This window comes from Trichogramma pretiosum, unplaced genomic scaffold (assembly GCF_000599845.2).
Source record: "Trichogramma pretiosum strain Unisexual culture from Peru unplaced genomic scaffold, Tpre_2.0 scaffold41, whole genome shotgun sequence".
Lineage (NCBI taxonomy): Eukaryota > Metazoa > Arthropoda > Insecta > Hymenoptera > Trichogrammatidae > Trichogramma > Trichogramma pretiosum.
This window is the reverse complement of record NW_019640824.1, coordinates 1,253,418-1,275,562: the sequence shown is the minus strand read 5'-3', so window position 1 is coordinate 1,275,562 and position 22,145 is coordinate 1,253,418. Positions and strand designations below refer to the sequence as shown.

The 22,145-nt window shown below is 38.8% G+C and overlaps 4 protein-coding genes across 4 annotated transcripts; 2 read left to right on the top strand and 2 right to left on the bottom strand.

The window, feature by feature from the left end:
• Positions 1–8,197: 8,197 nt before the first annotated feature.
• Positions 8,198–11,667, top strand: LOC106656621 (protein Wnt-5b-like). Its single transcript, XM_014377685.2, has 5 exons — positions 8,198–8,781; positions 8,867–8,978; positions 9,095–9,197; positions 10,782–10,949; positions 11,455–11,667. Exons 1-5 carry the CDS (start codon positions 8,198–8,200, stop codon positions 11,640–11,642), a joined length of 1,155 nt encoding a protein of 384 aa, XP_014233171.1. The 3' UTR covers positions 11,643–11,667.
• On the bottom strand, positions 11,646–15,757 carry LOC106656679 (PHD finger protein 12). The gene is made up of 5 exons (XM_014377759.2): positions 15,371–15,757; positions 15,066–15,259; positions 14,721–14,983; positions 12,592–14,435; positions 11,646–12,395 (listed from the first exon to the last, which is right to left on the bottom strand). The coding sequence occupies exons 1-5, from the start codon at positions 15,422–15,424 to the stop codon at positions 12,024–12,026; spliced, it is 2,727 nt and encodes a 908-aa protein (XP_014233245.1). The 5' UTR covers positions 15,425–15,757; the 3' UTR covers positions 11,646–12,023.
• Positions 15,758–15,876: 119 nt separating this feature from the next.
• On the bottom strand, positions 15,877–20,230 carry LOC106656641 (homeobox protein 2-like). The gene is made up of 3 exons (XM_014377708.2): positions 20,014–20,230; positions 19,769–19,941; positions 15,877–19,705 (listed from the first exon to the last, which is right to left on the bottom strand). Exons 1-3 carry the CDS (start codon positions 20,122–20,124, stop codon positions 16,306–16,308), a joined length of 3,684 nt encoding a protein of 1,227 aa, XP_014233194.1. The 5' UTR covers positions 20,125–20,230; the 3' UTR covers positions 15,877–16,305.
• A 493-nt stretch (positions 20,231–20,723) lies between these two features.
• On the top strand, positions 20,724–22,020 carry LOC106656634 (40S ribosomal protein S14-like). Its single transcript, XM_014377702.2, has 4 exons — positions 20,724–20,830; positions 21,331–21,486; positions 21,564–21,651; positions 21,763–22,020. Exons 2-4 carry the CDS (start codon positions 21,338–21,340, stop codon positions 21,979–21,981), a joined length of 456 nt encoding a protein of 151 aa, XP_014233188.1. The 5' UTR covers positions 20,724–20,830; positions 21,331–21,337; the 3' UTR covers positions 21,982–22,020.
• Positions 22,021–22,145: the final 125 nt, after the last annotated feature.

Genomic DNA, 22,145 nt, shown 5'->3' with positions numbered 1-22,145 from the left:
CTAGCATTTGTCGGATGTGTAATCTTTACGACCCTCGTGAACTGTCCTTTGGTGCACAAGCAAATGTTGTTTATGTCCAAATTTCTTTTCGCACTGGTCGCAAGCATAATCTTTACGACCCTCGTGAACTGTCCTTTGGTGTTTTCTGAAATTGCTTGGATCCCCAAATTTTTTCTCGCATTTGTCACATGCGAAATCTTTTCGACCTTCGTGTGTTGTTTTTTTGTGACAGATCAATGCGCGTTGATCCCCAAACTTTTTTTCGCACCAATCGCATGCGTAATCTTTGCGACCCTCGTGAATTGTCTTTTGGTGTCTGGTCAACCTCGACTTTTCTCCAAATTTTTTCTCGCACTTATCGCATGCGTAATCTTTACGTCCTTCGTGAACCAGTTTTTGGTGTAAAAGCAAGTTCTGTTTCGTTCCCAATTTCCTTTCACACTTGTCGCAAGCATAATCTTTGCGACCTTCGTGTATCGTTTTTTGATGGGTCAGCAAAAGCCATTTTTGTCCAAATTTCTTTTCACATTTGTTGCATGCGAAATCTTTCCGGCCTTCATGAACTGTTTTATGGTGTAAGAGCAAAGTTGATTTAACTCCAAATTTCTTTTTACACTTGTCGCATGCGTAATCTTTGCGACCTTCATGTACTGTCTTTTGGTGTCTATTCAATTTCGATTTTTCACCAAATTTTTTCTTACACATATCGCATGCGAAATCTTTTCGACCTTCATGCACTGTCTTTTGGTGGGCGCGTAAATGCGATTTTTGTCCAAATTTGCTCTCGCACTTGTCGCATAGGTAATCTTTGCGATCTTCGTGGACTGTTCTTTGATGATTTCTCAAATTGCTTTGATCTCCAAATTTCTTTTCACACGCGTCGCAGACAAAATCTTTCCGACCTTCGTGTACTGTTTTTTGGTGCACAAGCAAATGTTGTTTATGTCCAAACTTCTTTTCGCACCTGTCACATTCGTAATCTTTGCGACCCTCGTGGATTATTCTTTGGTGGTAGAGCCAATTTGTTTTTGTTCTAAATTCTTTCTTACACTTGTCACATGCATAATTTTTGCAACTTTGATGCGCTATCCTTTTATGCTTGAATATATTCGATTTTAAATCAAATTTTTCATCGCATTTGTCACAAACGAAATCTTTACGACCCTTGTGAACTCTTGTTATGTGCGAGAGCAATTTCGATTCATTTTCAAATTTCTTTCCGCAATTTTCACACAAGTAATCTTTGAAGACCTTGTGTACTGTCTTTAGATGAAAAAGCAATTGTGATCTTTTCCTAAATTTCTCCAAGCACTTGTCGCATGTGAAGTCTGTGTGACTCTGGTGGATTGTATTTATGTGCAAAAGCAAACTCTGTTTGGTATCAAATCTCTTTGCGCACATTTCACATAAATAATTTTTGAAAACTTCGTGGAATATTTTTTTGTGCTTGATTAAATTTGATTTGTTTTCAAATTTTCTGTCACACTTGTTACACGTGAAATGTTCGCGATCTTTATGAACTAATTTTTGATGAGTAAACAAACTCGATTTTTTCACATATTTCTTCTCGCACTGATCGCATGCAAAATCGTTGCGGCCTTTGTGTTCTGATATTTGGTGTCTACTCAAATGACTTCGAAACTCGAATGTCTTCCCACACTTGTCACATTTATAATTGTTCTCTTTATTGTGAATTTTGTCTCGGTGAGCTGTCATACTTGATTCAAGTGTAAATGTCTCCTGGCAAATATCACAAATGTATTTTTTGTCGTCTGAAACAACAATGTCGTGTTCACTTGAATTATTTTTCGAAACAACTTCATCGGATTTATTCTTACTTTTATCCATTTTTAATACTTGAATTTAACGACGTATCCTTTTATTTAGTGTCATGAAAATTGAACGAGTAAAACGGATCTTCTGGTATTGAGGCTTGTTTGAACGGGAAAGACGATATTCAAACTAAATTGATTTTACTATAAACATGATCAGTGGTGTTTGCGATGCTATTTCAAAATCGTTTGCGAGGATTTGTTTACAATTAAATTATTGATCTATTTATTGTTCCTACAACAACCAGTTTAAAATTTGAACTTGGCGACGACTTCTTGGAGTAATTTTTTTTGGATCTGTTATAAAATCAAATATAATTCAAAAAAGTCTGTATTTCGAGTCAATCCGTTGGCACCCCCGTACACCTTGGCTTGGTTGGCTGAAGGTCGACGGTCGAATCAATCGCTCCTCCAAACGAAAATTAAAATATACGGGTATCGGTGTTTTGTTTGTAAAAAAAAAAATATTTTCATCGCTGAAACGAATGTAGTGCGAGAGTCGACGCGAACCTACGTTCTCGCTCTTTTTTCGCTCGCGGGATTATCGCTCGTTCGATCCAACTTGGGCTACTGGCTTACATATAGGCGTGTACCATATTCAGACTCACCGTAGGCAACGGATAAAGCTATACGGTGCGCTCTTGGATTTTGCAAGTGTCCGAGCGAGCTGCTCCAACACCTGCTGCAGGATGCATGGGGCCCACGCGGAACATATACATGTATTAATTCGCGATCTATGCAGCTGCCGCGACGTTATAAAGTGTATACAAGGAGCGCGACCTACATCGCGTCGAACGTCCGCCTTCTCCTCTCTCTCTATACATAATAAAGCATGTGTAGCTCTAGTAGCTGCTATCGAGTGTGCGGTGCAGCAACCCTTTCTATGCGCTATATACGTACGTACACGCTCGCGCATATAATACGAGAGAGATCGGAGCAGAGCTAATTTTTAGCAACCAATACAATACTCTGCTCTCTCTCTCTTTTCTGTGGGCCGCGAGAAGCTGTGGACCACATTATAATGCGAATACGGCCCGACTACAAAGGAGATTGGCCGGTGCTGTACACAAGTATACCCTACGATGCATTATCATGAATGAACCGGCGGCGTGAGCTGAGAGCGAGCGAGCGCAAAAAAACGAGAGAAAAAAAAGGAAGGTAAAAGCGGTAAGAAAAAAAGAAGGAGCGCGCGAAGGAGGAGAGGAGGTAGTACTCTACGTATAGGATGAAAAAGAGCCGAGCCGCGGCGGCTATTTCTCTCTTCTTTTCTCTCGAGTCCGCGCGTGCACTCGCCGGTGCAGAAGCAAAAGGATATATATTCGCCGAGTCCTGCTCGTTGGCTTTGCAGGAGGCTGTCTCTCTCTCTCTCTCTCTCTCTCTCTTTCTCTCTGCCTGTGTTGGTGCGTTACAGCAGGGTATGTATATAGGGACTCGCGCGGTGCAAAGAGCCTACTCGAGCTAAAAAAGATTTTAGTCGAGGGAGAGAGAGAGAGAGAGAGAAAGGAGGTATTTAAGTATATATAGGTACGTGTGTATGTGTGCGGCGGCAAATGTTCTCGCTCTCTCTCTCTCTGCTGAGGTAGCAGCAGCAGCCAAGAGCAACTCCCCTCTTAGGATATATATTTGCGAGAGATCGGAGCGGATCAGCCGCGCGCACACGGGGCTCACTGTGCCGCGCGATACACACGCTCTCGGTATACGTATAAGAGTGTGCAGTCGCAGCTGCGAGCATCGTCCGTGGACACGCGCCGCCCAATCCCTGACAACAACAACAACGACGACGACGACGACGACGACAGTGGTGTAGTGTCAAAATTGCAGCCTCGTGTCCGATAGAGATCGATATAGATCGGCCGAGTCGAGCACAGTGGGCCCCCCCGCTGTGCTGCCGTGTGTAATGTACGTCGACGCACGCTGACATCGTACCCTCCCCCAATGAGCCGAGCGAGCTGAAGAAGTGGAGAAGAGATCCTCGTCGATTATCCCGCACCGCGTACACTCGAGTACCTGTTCGCTGGTGCAGGTGCAGGTATATACTGCGGGGTGATCGACGCTCGCGGGTATACATACACATGTGTCGTCGCGTACAGTAGTGCGTCTCGATGTGCGCGTGTGAAACCGATCGCCAATCGATTGTACTCCGTGTGCCGTGTGTCAAGTGCATGGGACTTCGACTCTGATTATATCACACATACGTACGTGGAAGCGTGACGAAATATTTTCCAACCGAACTTTATCGTTTGCCCGACGAGAGATAAAGAGAATTACCTACGAGGCTGTGCAGGTAATGGACCATTAAATTGCCAACTGCTCAACTGCAGTGTGTGTGTGTGTGTGTGTGTGTGTCTCTGTGCGTGAGTGTATTTTTATGTGTCGCTATATGTTGGAAGGACTCTGTTTATAGTGCCGCGTATATATACTCGTATGCGCAACGACATATTATTACCGCACACTTTAATAATCCATATTGATTGATAAAAAACGAGCGAACGTACACCTCGTAAGAAACACGTTTCGTGCAATTTTCTTACTCTCTCGGCTTTTTTTTTCATTCGGGTATTATTAATTAATCAAGTATCGCGCACGACCCCCATTAGATATATTACGCGTCTATACGCTCGTGTATACGCGCAAAGTCACGTATTATAATTATCAAAGAAAATAAATTATCATCGCGCGCGGCTACATACCCAAAGCCAAGAGAGAGAGAGAGAGAGAAACAAAAGAGGGCAAAAAATTCATGAAAGTGACGCGTCTCGATCTCGAGTCCTTCGACGACGACGACGACGACGACGATCCTTTTATCTCGTGCGTCTCTACCGTGCGATCGACGCCGCTTTTGCCACCGCTGCTGCAACGCGAGAAAAATCGAGAACCGGAGGAAGAGAAAGAGAGAGAAAGAGAAAGAAAAAAATGATGAGCCGATCGTAGTACGCGATTGCACAAATTCAGGCGCGCGTGAAATTTGAAAAAAAACAACGTCCCTCGCATGTTTCGGTGTGTTTATAATAGACGCGAGGAGAAAGGGCGACTCGACGCGAGCAGAAAACGCGATTTTCGCGAGACAGGCATAAAGATAAAAAATAGAAAAGAGAATCAAATCACTTAGTCCTGTCGCGATAAATTACGGCTCTCGTACATAGGGCCGGACGAGCCGAGACCGCAAACGGCCTGTGTAGCCTTTATCCTTATCGCTCGAATTTGCGACTACACACACACAGACGTTCGAGGTGAAAGTGTACATGTGCTCGAGCACGATGTATACAAGTGCCTCAAGTATATATGCGAGAGACTGCAAAATGTACAAAGGCGGAAGATGTATCCGTTCGCAGTTTGATAATATTATATATATTATGCACACGTACTTACTGAGACGATTCGATATATGTATGTTAATAGCTGCACGCGCGGGACTTGCAGCGTACTATCGTCGAGTCCGCGAGTCTGAAGAGCAAACATTGGGCGCGCGTTTATTGACACGCGCTCGCGTCGTAATATTAGCCGTCAAAGACGAGCCGCGAGCCGCGCCGAGATCCCTTATACACGTACTCGTGTACGTGCATATCTGTCTTTTGAAGCCGCGCGACATTATTTGCGCTGCGCGTGGCAAAGAGAGACGACGATGTTACTGCACACAGCTGCACTCGGTGTATGTATCGGCTGCACCGGCGTGCTAACTTTCGGCTTTTTTACACTTTTTTTCATTTTATTATTTATTTATCCCCCCCTTTTTTTCTTCCTTCGTCTATCTCGCATCTAACATCGTTTCGATTTGTCACGCCGTGCGATATATATACGCCGCAGCGACAATAACGTATAACAAAAAGCGTAAATAAGTATGGTAGGCGTGATCGTTATTATGGGTCGAGACGAATCGGTCGAGGAGAGAAGCAAAAAAAAAATACAACAGCAGCAGCAGCAGAGTCCGAGAGAAGTCGCCAGAAGGTGAACGTCCCTTTCTTTATCGGCGATACTCTCCGCGTGCGGCTCCGACGCGGCTCGAGCCAAGCGGGGGCCTACTATCTCGATACACTTTTCTATTTTACAGCTACGCACTGTTATGCGCATACAGTCGTGTATGTATATGGTACTATGTGCACTTGGCGAGGCTCTTAATATACAACGAACTGTGTAATAAAATGATAAACTTTATATCTCTTTGCCGTCGTGCGTGCGAGCTAAGCGAGTCCCTCGCGCAAGAAAAAGAAGTAAAGAAAAAAGTAGAGGCTTTAAAAGGACGCGGATGCGGAAGATAAATTTATGTGCTACATATACCCGCCTTCGCTCGAGGCGAGAGAGAGAGAGAGACATAACGCTAGATGTTGTTAATTAAAATAATGGAAAAGATTTAATGAATCGTAAAGTTGAAGGCGCAAGTGGCGTCGCGTGCGTGACTTTGCTCGATCCGCATTTATACTCGCATAATGCGATCGTTTGCAGCGGGCTTTCGTGAAAATTGGATCCGGCGTTGGTTGAATTCTTACGCGACTTGAACTCGATCTTATGCGTAACTCAATTTTAAGTTTTTCTCTCTTTTTTCTTTCTCAGGATTGTCGTAGTCGCGTTCGGTCCAGCGATCGTGATCGCGAGCTTCATCTTTCGTCCCTTCCTTTGTTTCTCCGCAGCGAGCAGAACTTGACTTACGGTATCGTGTGCATCGATTATAGGATCGTAATCGATCGGCAGATCCTCCGAGGCTCCTCTTACATTACCCATGTCTGTGTTTACTTTTTGGACTTCGCGCTAATAACGGCGAAAACGTCGAAAATACGGCGGTGCAATGCGGCGCGCGGTTTGCACCTAACGCGCACTATATACGGAGCATATCGCGCCCATTATAAATCGGCTTAAATGCGTATACAGCTCATACACGTAGCCGCTAATAAACCAAACTGATTTACAATCGCTCGTCGGTATATACGGCTCGCCTTTACGACCATAAGCTGTTGCTGCCTTGGCTATACACAGTGAAAAGTTAAGAAAAAAAGAAAAGAAAGGAGGCGGCCGAAGGGAGAGAAAATTCTCCATCTCTCGAGCGCTGCTGCGCACCACGTATATATATAAACTTATAATATAATACGTACTACTATTATTGGTATATAGTTCGGGAAAGTGCAACTACGCGGCGGTTATTTTATAACATCCAAACGTACTCGTAGCCGCTCGAAGCTCCCGCAAGATCTATGTACTCCAAGCACGTCAATTAAAACGCTTATACGTGTACGTACGCGTGCGCAGCTTCCTTTCTCCTCTTTCGCCGATCGCTCAAAAGTTTACCGGGCCAGCTCGATTCCGCCTGTGTTCCATTAAATTACACACACGCGCACACACATTGTAGCAGGATCTATATTTATTTATCTGGCAGATTGTGTACGTGCGCCTATTCTTTATATATACAGCCGATTATTTTCTCTCCACTTTGCAGATTTCGCGGACTATAACGACGAGAGCTGCTGCGACAGCTGTATACGCCAATAAGACACATCGGTGCGGCGATCGTCCATCGTCCACGCGGACAGCGATCCTCACCGGCGAGATCGGCGCAGGTGAAAGAAGAACAGAGCCGAGATATGTTGTGCAGCGTACGTAACTCCACCATTATAGCTACAGCTCGTGCGCCCAAGGGGGAAATGGGCCGATCGCAGCCGACGCGATTCAGCTCGCGGATCCGATGTTGCAGCAGCAGCAGCGGCTCTGACACGCTTTAGACGCGTTTTAATTCGACGATAATATGTAGACTGACGCTGCTCTTCTGCTGTCCCGACGAAAAATCGAGAGAGCGCCGATATCGCGCATTTATACATATAGAGACATTCCGAGGCGTAGACGTGCTGCGCCGCGGAGCAGGACTCGAATGTCGAGTTTCGTATATCAATCAGCGGAAAACCTGAACCACTGCGCTCAGCTGCCGTCAATTTCACGCTTCGATCGCTGTTTGCGTGAAAAAAAGGCGAAAAAAGACTCGCGCGTGTTTCGACGAGGCGAAGAAGCTTCTTCGAGCTTTGTACGCGCGAGCTAAATCGTTACGAAGATTCGTATTGTCTTACACTGCACACTGACAGGATGGAATCTAATACTCGGCCAACGATGCGCGTGAGTATAATTGCATACGAATCTGCACGGATGAGTGAAAAAAGAAACGATGTTATAAAATTGAGACGTGTTGCAGATGGCACTTGGACTGCTGCTGCTGCTGCTGGTCGTATGGATGTTACCGATCGTCACGCCCAGCGCGACTTTTCCGCGCTCGTCAACGTGGATGTAAGTGTCGATGATCGACGTTCTAGATAAGATAAGTGTGTGTGTGAGAGAGAGAGAAAACCGAATCGATCGTGAATCGTTGCAGACACGCCGGCCTCCAGGACATGGCTCGACTGGACGCATTGGCTCTGCGAGCGACGTCGATCGGCTCCTCGTCGGCCATAAGACGCCACCATCATCGCCGTCACAGCGGCGGCAACAAGAGCGAGGAACGATCACATCGCGGCGACTCAGACGAGCTGCCGCTGCTGCTGCGCCAACTGCCGCCGAGCGCGTCGATCTGCAAACAGCTGCGAGGCCTGAGCCCCGGCCAGGAGAAGCTCTGCGGCCTGTCGCAGGACCACATGCCGTGGGTGGCGCGCGGCGCCAGGAGCGCCATCGACGAGTGCCAGCACCAGTTCCAGCATCGGCGCTGGAACTGCTCGACGACGACGACGCCCCTCGACGATGACTCCGAGAGCAAGAAGAATCAAGTCGCGGCCATCTTCGGGCCCGTGCTCGAGTCCGGCAGTCGCGAGACGGCCTTCGTGCACGCCATCGGCGCCGCGGGCCTCGTCTACACCCTGGCGCGGGCCTGTCGCGACGGCCAGCTGTCGAGCTGCGGCTGCTCCCGTGGCTCCAGGCCCAAGGACCTCAATCGCGAGTGGATCTGGGGCGGCTGCGGCGACAATCTCGAATACGGATACAAGTGAGCGATCGAAGATATATATTTTTCTTAAATCGCCAATTATATGTGGGTGCCGATTTTTCACCACGCCGATCGTGATTTGCAGATTCGCGCAATCGTTCATCGACGTGAGGGAGCGGGAGCAGCGCCACAAGCGTCGCAGTCACGAGCACGGCCGCAGCCTCGTGAATCTTCACAACAACGAAGCCGGCCGACGAGTAAGTACACAGTCGTATTATACTTTAACTAGCTGCCAATCGACGCGCTTGAAATACACATATATATTGTATACGGCTCTCCGTTTTTTTTTGTTCTGTTCTCGCTCTCTAAATAGGCAGTAATCAAGCGATCGAAGGTAACGTGCAAGTGTCACGGCGTATCGGGCAGCTGCAGTCTCATCACCTGCTGGCAGCAACTGGCTTCCTTTCGCGAAATCGGTAAGTCGCTGCTGCTGCTGCATGATAAATCGACTCGCGCGCTTTTTGCGAGCTCTTGGCTCGACGAAACGATTAGCGCTCGATCGGATCGTTTGGTTTTTCTCTCGGCTTCTCGGCGCGCGAGCTTTATCTGGAACGAATCAAGCCGCGACTCGCCCGAGAGATCGATATATATATATATAATTACTCTATGCCGATCTCCTTTCTCGCGCGCGCATCATCGTCGTCGATTGTTTAATTGCTCGGAAGCGTGTATGCCCGTTATTGGCGTTTCGGGATAAAATTAGAAACGATCGTATTACATATATACGTATTAATATCGATATATATAAATGCGAATCGTAAAAATATGGCTATAAGCCGAGCGAGCGCCTCGAGCACGAGGAGAAAAAGGCCCATAGATATCTTTAATTGGTTTCTGGTTGAACTACTTGTTTTTAATGGGACAGGAGGACAAGGCACGTGCGCGCCTCTCGCGCGATCGTGCCTGCCTATGCGTTTTTCCTGTTATATACAGAGAGGCATTTTATGGCGGAGCTCGCAACGCAGCCACTTGAATTTCTAATTAGTAAAGAAAACGCATACGCGCGCGCGCGGGCTCGCATATTTCTGCCCCGGTACTACGCGAGTGAAAAAAAAAATGACGACGACGACGACGAAAACACGCGATACGCGTATAATATATATTATAAAGATGCCTTTACGACTCGAAAAATAGTTAATGAATGAAATCGCGCTCGCACGGATATATATGTTATATATACACGAACTAATTACAAGCCTTATAAAAGCTCGCGCGCGCGAGAGCAGCTGTATATAAGAACGCGTGATAATGAGAATGTGTGAGAAAAACTCGTCGAGGTGTATACGCACAATAATAATGATATAATAGGGTCGCGCTTCGACGAGTCACCGAGTACACGTATCGTCAAACTTTCTTCGCTTATTTAACGCGTGGATAGCGGGGCAAAAACTTAAAAAAAGAAAAGAACGATCCGTATGCGCTACTGCTGCCATACATCACGATGCTTCAATTGAATGCTTAATATGTTTTTTTATTAACATAATAAAAATGTTATCACAATCGCGAATAGACAGTATGTTTTTACGTGTAATGTATTTATATTTTTGTGTATAATAAATATATATACATGCACCATACATTCAAGTCGTACCCGTTTATAATTTTTTTTTTTTTGCTTCGTATCCTGTATAAATGATAAAGATGTCTATATGTAATTTATCCATGCTAAACGCTAATTTATACAATTTTTTTTAAACTGCTTGCTTTTTCTCGCTTTATCATCGTGGAATCTTAAAAATAGCGAACTTACATTGATTACTTATATATACGAGTTTAGAAGTATGATTCGCTTTTACAATACATTTGCTTACAATTTACGTTGGAACTTGAAAACAATCAACTCGATAAGCAAAATATTAATGATATAAACTCACAATTAATCGCTAAAAGTAAATCTTAAAATTTTAGAACACGTAACGAGACGCTCGATTAATAAACCAACACGTCTTTGTTTTTTTTTTCCCCCTTTTCTTTTCCATTTTTCTGTCCTCGAATCCAAGGCGATTATCTACTGGACAAGTACGACGGCGCCACCGAGGTAAAGGTCAATCGAAGGGGCCGCCTGTCGATCAAGGATCCAAGATACTCTCTGCCGACGGCCAACGATTTGGTTTACCTCGACGACTCGCCCAACTATTGCTTTGCCAACTCGTCTCTCGGTTCCCTAGGTGAGTTACAGAATATAGATCCTAGTTTTACCCTTTAAATTTTTTAACGAAAATATATATTGTCTTTAATTTTGCAATTTTGGCAATTTTTTTTTTTTACTATTTTTTTTCTGTTCAATATGTGTTATACGATCGATGATTGTATTAATTTCTTTATTGCGAAAGAACAATGTACACAACACATTCATGCTGTTTTTCTTAATAATTTTATTACATTAACTAGCTAGGTAGGTATTTTCAACCATTTTATAACAAATTTGAATTTCACAATTTATTTTGAAGCATTTCAAAAATTATGACACTTCAAGCGAATTGCTTTTATTCTATTCTAATGCATGCGCTGTTTAAAAATTACCCTAACACCGAACGTAATACGAAAGAATTTATAAATCTAGTAGAGAACATTTTTACAATTGGAAGTTTTCCTCTCCATTAAAAACGACTTTAATGATATTATTTTCGTTGTGATATAATGATTTGTCGTCGGGCATTAATTCGTTCGCAGGCACTCGAGGAAGAACTTGCAATAGAACGTCCACCGGCATAGACGGCTGCAATCTTTTGTGCTGCGGTCGAGGCTACAATACTCAAAAGAGCATCATCAGCGAGAGGTGCGATTGCAAGTTCCACTGGTGCTGCGAAGTCCAATGCAGCACTTGCAACAAAAGTCTTGACGTATACACGTGCAAGTGAGTCCACCGGCGCGAAACTTGCTTGTTTGCGCGTCTCTGCGTGTACAAGTGCGACGAGTATATGATGAGCTCTGAAGAAAAAAAAAAGCCTTACTTCTACACACAAACGTACGATCAGTCTTTTACTGCTGCCTTACGGAGCTAAGCTCTTCCAGCGAATGACAGAATATTTATATACATAAAAACGTTTAAAACTGAAAAAGTCTATTACGTATAGAACCTTGTGAAACTCTGTTCATAGTGAAAAACCATTTTCAATGGACATTTGCTTATTATTACTTACGATTAAGATGATAGCAAATTTTAACTAGATTTATAATTATACTTAGTATTTATAACGCCTATTGTAAAGTTTAATTTAAAAGTCTGTACAATTTGAGTATTATCGACTTGCATATAGATCCACAACACTGAACACAAATGTCAAGCATCCAAAGTTCAAAATAGATCCATGATCAAGCATCGCACTGCCTTCCCATCCTAAATCCATTTTATTGTATCTCGATCTCTTTAAATCACATTTGCAGACAGGCTCTTTGTTGTCTTCATTACTAGACGACTGTGGCTTATTTCTGTACGCAATTTTTCTGACATCTTCTACTAATTCTTGATTTGTATACTTGGCTCCCTTGCGACCCTTCATATGAGAATTTTCACTATCTAATTCATATATATTGTAGTTGCAGGAATACAAAACATTGTCAACTGTAGTTCCATGCTCGCTGTAATTTAGTAACTCGTACCGATTGGTTGTCTGTAAATAAAATATCAAAGTTTATTTTTACAAAATAAATATTGAAAAAAGATTTATGATTATTTTTGTAATATTTAAAGAAAAAAAACTATTTATGAAATATATCAGTGATATAAAATTATTTTGTAATTACTGAATCTTAATATTTAAGTTTTCAAATAAAAGCCACATAATACTACGCAATAAATTTATTTACCTCATCATAAAAGATGACTGCATGTTTTGGAGAAAGAAAACCGCAACATCCATACTGATTTAGAGTTAAATGAGATTCACCTCCTAATCCAACGTTTAATGTTTTTCCAGTCATAAATACTGGAGGTCCATTTGTTTTTCCCAATGGAAACAGTAATGCTCTAGCTTTAGAAGTATGATTTAAACTTTGATAACATTCATTTGATGGATTTAAAATTTGTTGTAATCTCTGTTCTGCTAATGCTTCAAGTACTGGTCTCTCTAACAAACTTACGCCTTCTTTAACTTTATATCCAAGACCACTTCGTAAAAATTCATCAAATTCTGAATATTCATCATTATCTTCACTTTCACAATCACTATTTTTTTGATTATCATTACTCCCTTCATTATTTGCTTCTTCGCTCTGCACCTCTGTTTCCATCATATCAATATCGGAATCATTTGATTCATCAACATCCATATTATTTACTTCATCATCATTATTGTGTAATTCTTCTGGTATAATTTCTTGGACATGCTGCTCTTCCTCTTCCTCCCTTAATACTTTTTCAGTACCTGGTTCAATACTTTTTGTTTCATTCTCTGTATCATCATTTAGAACATTATTTTCCTCAATTTCTTTTGATTTTGATTGTTCTTTACTATTTTCACAGATATTAATTGCATTTTCTTTTATACTTTCTACATTACTATCTTGATCTGAATTGACACAGGAAATATCCTCAGTATCTTGTGTAATTGCTTGAATTTGTTCAACTTTTTTGTTTTGATCTTCTTTAGTAATCTCTTCTAACTTTTCAATCTTTATTTCTTTTGTAAAATCTTGACTGTTAATTTTTAATTCATCATTACAATTTATTTCCATTTTTTCATGAACATCATTGTCTAATTTTTCTGTGGAATTTGACTCAATTTTTTCTTTACTATTTTCATCTTCTAACTTTTCTTGACCATTAGTTTCTATTCTGTCATCAGTACAAATCATGTCCATTTTTCCCACATCATTGAACTTGGAGACAGGCTCTTCAATTTTTACAACGTCCTCCTTTCTGTCATTAAAATAGTTCTCATCGCAGTCAAGTTTTCCAACAATTATTTCTTGAATTTTTTCTTTTGTATGTTCAATTTCATCCAAACATATTTCATCCATATCTCCATCCATTTGTTCATCTATGCACTTTAGTTTACTGCAATGATTTTCTATCACATCTTCTTCAGAGCTCTTGGATTTTGAACTACATTTATCATCATCAATTGAAACTCCATTACTTCTAACATCAGTATCTTCCTGATCATTTTCTAAATCATTGCTACTTTCTCCTTTCGATTCTGTGTCTATAGCCTTAGAAATATTTGTACAAATTGGTTTTTTAACGAAAGGATTTATAAATTTTCCGTATTTATATAATCGACAAATGTCAAGTTCAGGTGGATTTGCATAATGTAATTTTATGCAGGCTGGAACTTTGACTCTGCCTTTTTGATTTCTTTGAACTTTTATTCGAAAAAGAGGATTTACTGCATGTGCCTTCTTTATGAACTGTAGCTTAACAGCATTTTGGTCAATTTTTTGATTGGCATATTTATCCCATAATTTTATTCTCTCTGAAGCTGCGCAAGAGGTTAAAAGATGTTCATCTAAAAAGTGATTCAGGTGATTGGGACACATCCATCTGCCACTTGGAAAAGCAGTAAGAGGAGGATCAAGACAATCTTGATGAAAATACAAAGGACAATAATCACATGCAATAAGAGGTGCTTTTCTACAGCTTTTCCCACATTCAAAGCACAGCCTTGCAGGCAGTGGAATAACAGATCCTTGTTCATAATATTGAATTCTTCCTGTAAATATACAGTAAAGTTGAATTTTACAATTAAACAACAAATTTGAGAACTTAACTGAGCTCAAAATGTTTCTTATCTATAAGGTTAACTTTATAAGTAAAAATAGTTTCATAATTTTTTTCATGTATTGTAGTTAATATAACCACTTTTAAAAGAAAATATGGCTAGTGCTATGTATGCAATAAAATCATGTATCAAATTATGAATTTGCTTATATAGAATAAACTCAGGTTAAAAAAATTAATTGAGGTATTAGAAACAAAGGTTTATGGTTCTTCTTACCGTTAAAATTAGCTGAATTTGGAGGTCTACCTCTTTTAGCTACAGGATCAACTTTATCCGTTCCAGGAAATGTAATAGGTAACTGGAATTCTCTAGGTAGAGTAAATTCCTTTGGATTGACCAGAGAAGCAGCAAGTGCTAAAACTTCTAATGGTGATTTTTTCTTCTTTTTATTACCATTACTATCCCTTAAAGAAGCACTTTTGCAAGCATGGCAAACCCACTCTCCATTAGGAATATCCGTCAATTCCAAAGGAGGATCACTGCAAATAATATCCATAAAAGTATAATAAACTGAATGGCTAATACATATTAGTCTTTGTAATTTGATAGTAATATACTAACTGGCATAATAAATGAAAAGAAGCTGGACATTTATCACAACATATCAGTTCTCCCCCATCATGGCAAGCGTCACAAGAATCTCTGTTGTGTCCTCGTCCAGGTCTTTTAAAATATATGTGCCTGCGCTCTTCTCTCTTTTTATGACTGCCACTTGAAGAATCAGATGAAGGTGGTGCTATTAATGCCTGAATTTGCTGAAATAATAACAATTACTTTGATTAGTAAAATTAATTGAACAATCATTTGATCTGAATACACTAAATTAATTCAATATTTTTTATTACAAAAATTTGTGAACCACTTACAGGCATAATAGGTGCATTGCGATCAACTTCAAAAGCTGGAGTCTTCTGAGACATGGTGATGAGAGTTTTTTTATTAAAAAAAAAAAAATTAAACTTTCTTCTCAAATCACAGAAATTAATACTACAAAACACTGACTTCTAACATGAAGTTAAATATTGAGAGTGAGTGTTATATCAACAAATTGTTTTCACTGAACCTAGGAACAACAGTGAATGTAATTTTGGTGCCATCAACATATTAATTTAATAATTGTCTTGTCCCATATAAATATTTTTTTTGTCTTTGCCCTCTAGGCTCGAATAATCAGAGATGCGTAAAGCAAGCACTGGGCAATCTTTACAATGCAAGTTCCATACGATGTTCGCAGGGTACTTGATGTAGTCGCTAGCCGCGGCCCGACAGTTTTCTGTACTCATTCCCAACCATTAGGGTACACTTTCATAGCATTGGGGTATCTCTACTGTCGCGGGAACTTTGATACTTGATCAGGATAGGTTAATTATGTGTGTCACGTGACGAAAGGGTTGCAAATGTATTTTCAAAAGATTGTCCGCAAAAAAATTTTCATTTTTTCTTTTAGATGATTAACATAATAAAAGACAGAGTTGTAATAAATATGCCATATATTTATAAAATATTGTAACGTTTTATAAAAAATATAATTAGGATTTACAGTGTATAACACTTCTAATTTCAATATTTACAATGACAAATGTCAAATATATAGGATTAATTGATTGTGATGTCTTCTTAATTAGAAAATTAACACCATTATGGTGTATAAAAGCGTACATGCATTGTATAAGTATTACTGCATATAAAAAAATTTACATTTGTACATTATCACTTCAAACATGTTTCGAAAGTATTTACACATCTTCAAATACAATATATATATAATAACAATATTTACATGCCAACATTTTAATCACAATCACTTTTTTGCAACTCTAACAGGTGGACTATCTGCTAGTTGTACTGGTCTTCGACGACGAGGGATGAGAATGATCTTTTTACCATTCAGATAAGCGAGCTTTTTTGATGGATCAATAATAGCATTAGCAAGAATATTGTTTCTGGGTAGATTGCTGGTTACTGCTGGCAAACTTTGATTGTTTGATACTTTTTCTTCTGTACTCTTTTGATTTTGTTTTTTATCCTGTAATTTAGCTGCATTTACTACTGAACTTGTACTTGAACTGTTTGAATTAGTTTTTTCCACTTTCATGGATTTTTTGCTACCTTTTTTAGCAACGGTTTTGCTATCAAGATTAGAATCTGTAGCTTTTGTATCTAGAGTATTTTTCTGACTATTACCTAATGTGCATTCTGCATTTGACTTCAAATTGTTGTCATTGATTTTACTACAATTTCTGGTGTATGGATAATTTTTTATATTTTTATTCATTAATAACTGGTGTAACATAGATCCTTCGGTATTATTTTCAAGATGCTCATTTAATTTCGAAACTTCACAATTTTCATTAGATGTGGAAGATGTTTCATTACTGTTTTTCTCAATGAGTTTTTCACTTGAATCACATAATTTTTCTTGTTTAACCGACAACTGATTCAATTTTATCTCTGCTTTTTTTTCAGATTTTTTTGTGACTTCTGCATTTCGCTTTTTAGATTGATCTGCAGGGTCAGTAGGTTTGTCAGATTTTTCTTTTTTAATGTTTGATACTTTTATCTCCATGCTTTTTTCTGCCGCTAGTACTTTTTCACATACTTCATTTTTTTCTGAATTTGTAGACTCTGTTCTTCTAACAGTTTTAGTGCAAGCATTTTGAACTTTTTCTTCAGTTGAATTCACACTACTTAAAATTGAGCGAATTTCATTGGTAACAGATTCAATTGTTTTCATTGGAGTCATTTTTTTGACCAATCCACCAACTTCATATTTAACTGGTGTTTTCCTAAAGATTTTGTAAGCGTCAGTAACCAAATGTGTTGTTCTTATTTGTTCTACTTTTAAGGGTGTCACAATAGTGTTGTTAATGTTATTATCACAATTTTTCTGACCTTCAACTATAGCAGATGAGCTTGTTATATTCTCTTTTTTTATTGAAGAATTATTCTTGTTATATGAAGCATTGACACAAATTTTCTGATTTAATTCTGCAGTCTTAACTCCTGGTTTTTTCATTTCTTGAGGGAGAACATTTAACAATGGTTGTTGAGACTCAGTTTTTTCTATACCCTTATTTTCTATTGAACATGAATTTGATACTTCTGTCGATTTTTCCGGATCAGATTTTCGTTCATTAACAATAATTTCGTTATTTATTAATCCAGTTATTTGATTATCGATTTCTCTCTTTTCTTTGTTAAGATTTTTAGTTAAATTTTCTAATTCAAGCTTTTTTTCATTTATATTAATTTTACCGTCTTGCACTTTGTCTCTATTGTTTTTAAGTTTATCTTCATCTACAGAATTTTTAGAAGTATCTTCAACCTTTTCTTTTTCATTAATTTTGTCATTTTGGACACTAACTGCATCATTTGCATTATTTTTAATTTCATCTTCATCATCAGAAAGTTTCAGCAAGAAGGGTGAATCTATGCTATCATTTATTTCTCCTTCCTCTAACTCTCTATCCTCCAATTCTTTTTCTAAATTATTTTTTTGAGTTAAAGCCAGTTTTTCATGACCTAGTTCAGAATTCAAGGTCTGCTTATTAATTTCATGATTATTTGTTGTAACAATAGACATTACTTTGGGACATGGTTCAATTTCCATTAAATTTTGACTTACATTAGTTCCAGTAACTTGAACGTTTTTGCTTGCAGATATTTTCTCCACTGGTGGTCTTAACTCTGTCTTTTTTCTTTTACTATTGTCACTATTGTCATCAATAATATCCTCTGCCTTGCGTTTCAGTGTTTCTTTTTTTTCATTATTAACATTACTAGAATCCTTATGAGAAGATTTATGAGGTGACTTTTCTTTTCTATTTTCTTTTTTGGGAGATTTTATTCTATTCTTTTTAGGAGTTTTATTTTTATATTTTTTAGGCGTCCTTATCCTATCTTTTTTAGGAGTTCTTATTTTGTCCCTTTTATGTTTTCTTTCAGAATCATGTCTTGAAGAATGAACACGGTTTCTGTGTTTCCTAGATCTAGATTTAGATCTGGATCTGGATCTGGATCTGGATCTGGATCTGGATCTACGTCGATGTGAACTTCTATGTCGCTCAGAACGATCATGCCTATCGCGTTTATCATGTTTTTTATGTCTTTCTTCACGATCACGTGATTCTGTATGTCTGTGCCTTTCTGTGCTATAATGTCGTGAATCAGTATGATGTTGAGAATTTCTATAATTTTTAGAAATTGGATCATGAAGTCTTTCATTATTTTGACCAGTAAGTTTTTCTTCGTGTTTCAATGTATTAGAAGTTGAAGAAACTGATGAATTTTTATCTTCTTCATGGATTCTTTGAGGGTTTTCAAGACTTGAAGTAGATGAAGTAGATGTTTTGATATTATCTGTAAGATTTTTATTGATATTTTCAACTTTACTTGAAAGTTTTTCTTCAGAACTATGAATTTCATTTATTTTGGGTTTATTCCTTTGAGAATTGTAACTATCATTATTGTCTACATGTTGTTGTCTATTGTGAATTGATAGGTTTTCTTTATTATTAACTTTATCAATCACAATTGATTTTGGTTGAGTAATTTGTTCACTCAAAACTTTTTCACATACATTAGGAGCAACAACTATTTTGTCATTTTTGACATTACTAGCATGAATAATTTTTTCTTTTGAACTTTTCTGATCAATATTATCCAAATGCGTTTGATTTGAATTTTTTACTTCTGAATTAATAATGTTATTCGCTTTGGTTTCTTCATTTTTTATCTGTTGTTCCAGTTTAGCTTCATTTTCTCTTTGCTCTTCTTCTTTCAATTTTTTTCGTAATCTTTCTCCATACAGAGTACTCACATATACTGGTTTATTAATAATACCATCATCGGATTCATCTCCAGGTTCGTTATCATGATTTAATTCATAATCTTCGTCAACATCAGAATTTTCATTTGTCTGTGGAAGTTTTCCCTGGTCAACATATTCATTTGATGATATTAATTCTTTACTTTGAGCTGTAATAGTAGCTGGAATTGGTAAATTTCCTCGAATTTGATCAATAGGACTTGGTTCAACTTTCCCAGATATTCCAGCAGGTGTTTTAGTATGTAATGAATGGTGATTGAATTGACGATACTCTTGATTAGAACCCACAAATTTGTTGTTGTAATTGTTTTCTGGTGGATTATTTCTATACGGGTTCCTTCGCTCATTTCTTCGAAATGCCATGTTATCCAGCCTAAAAGATTTACAGTTTAATAAAACGAGCTTGACATTGATACTATAATTTCGCCCTACTTACTGCGCTCTTAAATCAGCAATTGTACGATCTTTGCGAGCAATTTCAGCTCTGGAAGTTTTTAAGAGTGACGAGTAACTAATCTCCAACTGTTTATTATCTTTTACTAACTTCTCGTACTTGGCCTCCAGCAGGATTTTTTCCTTTTCGAGCTGGGATTTGGCCTCATCGATTTTCTGAAAGTTTCGAAACGATTAATCCGGAGCTTTCATCAAAAAAAGCTCAGCTATTGCTAAACACTCTCTAACCTTCTGGATTTCTGCATCGTTAGATGCCTCAACGAGAGGAATGCTCGGCAAATCGGCGTATATATCGAAGGATTCATCCATAATCGAACGGTCGTCACCAAAATTTGGCATCGTAATAGTTTAATAAGTGCATACTTTTGATATGCAGATACGATCGACTATATAAACAAACTAATGTCGAGAATCACGCATTATTATGTTGTTACATATGTCTTCATCTGACTGCTACGCGAGTTTACAGATGCCATGCGCTCACGATTGGCGCCAGAAATAGTTTGAGGGTCTCATTACAATTGGCGACTTGGATTTTGATGTCGCAAGTGGTAAAATTTATTAGGGTTTATTATAAAAAGCCCAAAATTATGAAACATAACTTCGTTATGTTTTTTCGTTGGTGCACCGATTTTCTGGATTTTTTATTTTCACCACGAAAAAACGAGAGATATAACGTAAAATTTTTAATATCTTGAAAATGTTATCTTTAATAGCATGTTTTGAATAATTACCATAAAAAACTGACGTTTTACGTTGTTGAGCAACTTTTCAGCGAATATACGATAGCTAAATTTTCTCCATAACTTTTAAGTTATTGGTTTCTTATATATTATTATACAGTATAATAAATACGTTAGTTTCTGAGAGATGCTCAGCGATGACGCACTCAATTAATCCCGCCATTCCAACGCAGATGGCTACGCCTACGGTATCCAGCAGAAGAGTGCGCAGGAGTCAATTTTCTAGTTTTTTTTGATCTGCAACTGTAGACGCGAGCTCTCGTTCTTTTCGACGTTTACGTCTGTCTGCGAATTGGCCTAAGGTAAAGCGAAAATTAATTTACGACGATTATAATTATTAAATGCAACTTTTATTGACAAATGTAGTGTCTTATGTGTTGATAAAAAATTTGAGGTGCAAATTTTCGTCCAAATGTTATTACTGTAAAAGCAAGGTTTCCATAAAGCACCACTAACAGCCCATTCTCGGACCCATAACCAAAAGAAGTGAATTTTCCTTTCCTTTTCCTTTTTGTGTAAAGTTATGATGTTTCGTTCGAGTGATTGATAAACGTACAATTATCTTCATTAACATATTAATTAGTTGTAATTATTACTATTGCCGAACTAAGCAATACATTTTGCACAAATTATATTAGTTACACACGTGGTAGTTGACCGGGCTATATAACCTGAAATCAAATTTATTTACTATCTATTCGCTTTTAGTCTGTACACACATGTTCCACTATTTTATATATAGGGCTAGAAAAATATGAAATTGCAGAGATATTAACTCTTCATGATTACGTTTATTTTTCAGATTAAACATGGCACCACGCAAAGAGAAGAAAGTTAAAGAAGAGGTTCAAGTTTCACTTGGACCCCAGGTTCGTGAAGGCGAAAATGTATTCGGCATTGCCCACATCTTTGCTTCCTTCAACGACACATTCGTTCATGTCACTGACATCTCTGGAAAGTGAGTATGAATCTATTGTTTATTCACAGATATATGTGAATTATGTGAACTAAAGGGTTTATCTTTGTCATTTACAGGGAAACATATGTGCGTGTCACTGGTGGTATGAAAGTGAAGGCTGATCGTGATGAGGCTTCACCCTACGCCGCTATGTTGGCTGCTCAAGTGAGTTTAAATTTGTTTTAAATAATTTTACCTTGACTCGACTCAATTATCTGATGTAGGAAATTTTCTTGCAATGACAATATTACTTATAAACTATTTCAATTTTATTAGGATGTTGCTGAAAAATGCAAGTCTTTGGGCATCATGGCTCTGCACATCAAACTGAGGGCAACCGGTGGAAACCGAACCAAGACCCCAGGTCCTGGAGCTCAATCAGCCCTGAGAGCTCTTGCTCGTTCAGGAATGAAGATTGGCAGGATCGAGGATGTTACCCCAATCCCATCAGACTCGACCCGCAGGAAGGGAGGTCGTCGTGGTCGTCGTTTGTAGATTATACGTATATTTAAGCTCAATATTTTTATGATAATAAAAAATGTTGAAAAAATTTATGTAATTGTAGATTTTTTTTGTATTATATCTACCGCAATTTTAAAGAACTTCTCATACCTTTTTAAAATTATGTTAATACAATTTAGTTAATTGTTGATTTACAA

Coding starts and splice junctions, on each gene's coding strand:
- LOC106656621 (XM_014377685.2), top strand. CDS start 8,198: ATGGCTCGACTGGACGCATTGGCTCTGCGAGCGACGTCGATCGGCTCC. Junction 8,782..8,866: donor AATCTCGAATACGGATACAA/GTGAGCGATCGA, acceptor CGTGATTTGCAG/ATTCGCGCAATCGTTCATCG. Junction 10,950..11,454: donor CTCGTCTCTCGGTTCCCTAG/GTGAGTTACAGA, acceptor ATTCGTTCGCAG/GCACTCGAGGAAGAACTTGC.
- LOC106656679 (XM_014377759.2), bottom strand. CDS start 15,424: ATGTCTCAGAAGACTCCAGCTTTTGAAGTTGATCGCAATGCACCTATT. Junction 14,984..15,065: donor TCTTTTCATTTATTATGCCA/GTTAGTATATTA, acceptor TATTATTTGCAG/TGATCCTCCTTTGGAATTGA. Junction 14,436..14,720: donor AAATTCAGCTAATTTTAACG/GTAAGAAGAACC, acceptor GTATATTTACAG/GAAGAATTCAATATTATGAA.
- LOC106656641 (XM_014377708.2), bottom strand. CDS start 20,124: ATGCCAAATTTTGGTGACGACCGTTCGATTATGGATGAATCCTTCGAT. Junction 19,942..20,013: donor ACGATGCAGAAATCCAGAAG/GTTAGAGAGTGT, acceptor CGAAACTTTCAG/AAAATCGATGAGGCCAAATC. Junction 19,706..19,768: donor ATTGCTGATTTAAGAGCGCA/GTAAGTAGGGCG, acceptor TAAATCTTTTAG/GCTGGATAACATGGCATTTC.
- LOC106656634 (XM_014377702.2), top strand. CDS start 21,338: ATGGCACCACGCAAAGAGAAGAAAGTTAAAGAAGAGGTTCAAGTTTCA. Junction 21,487..21,563: donor GTCACTGACATCTCTGGAAA/GTGAGTATGAAT, acceptor TGTCATTTACAG/GGAAACATATGTGCGTGTCA. Junction 21,652..21,762: donor CCGCTATGTTGGCTGCTCAA/GTGAGTTTAAAT, acceptor CAATTTTATTAG/GATGTTGCTGAAAAATGCAA.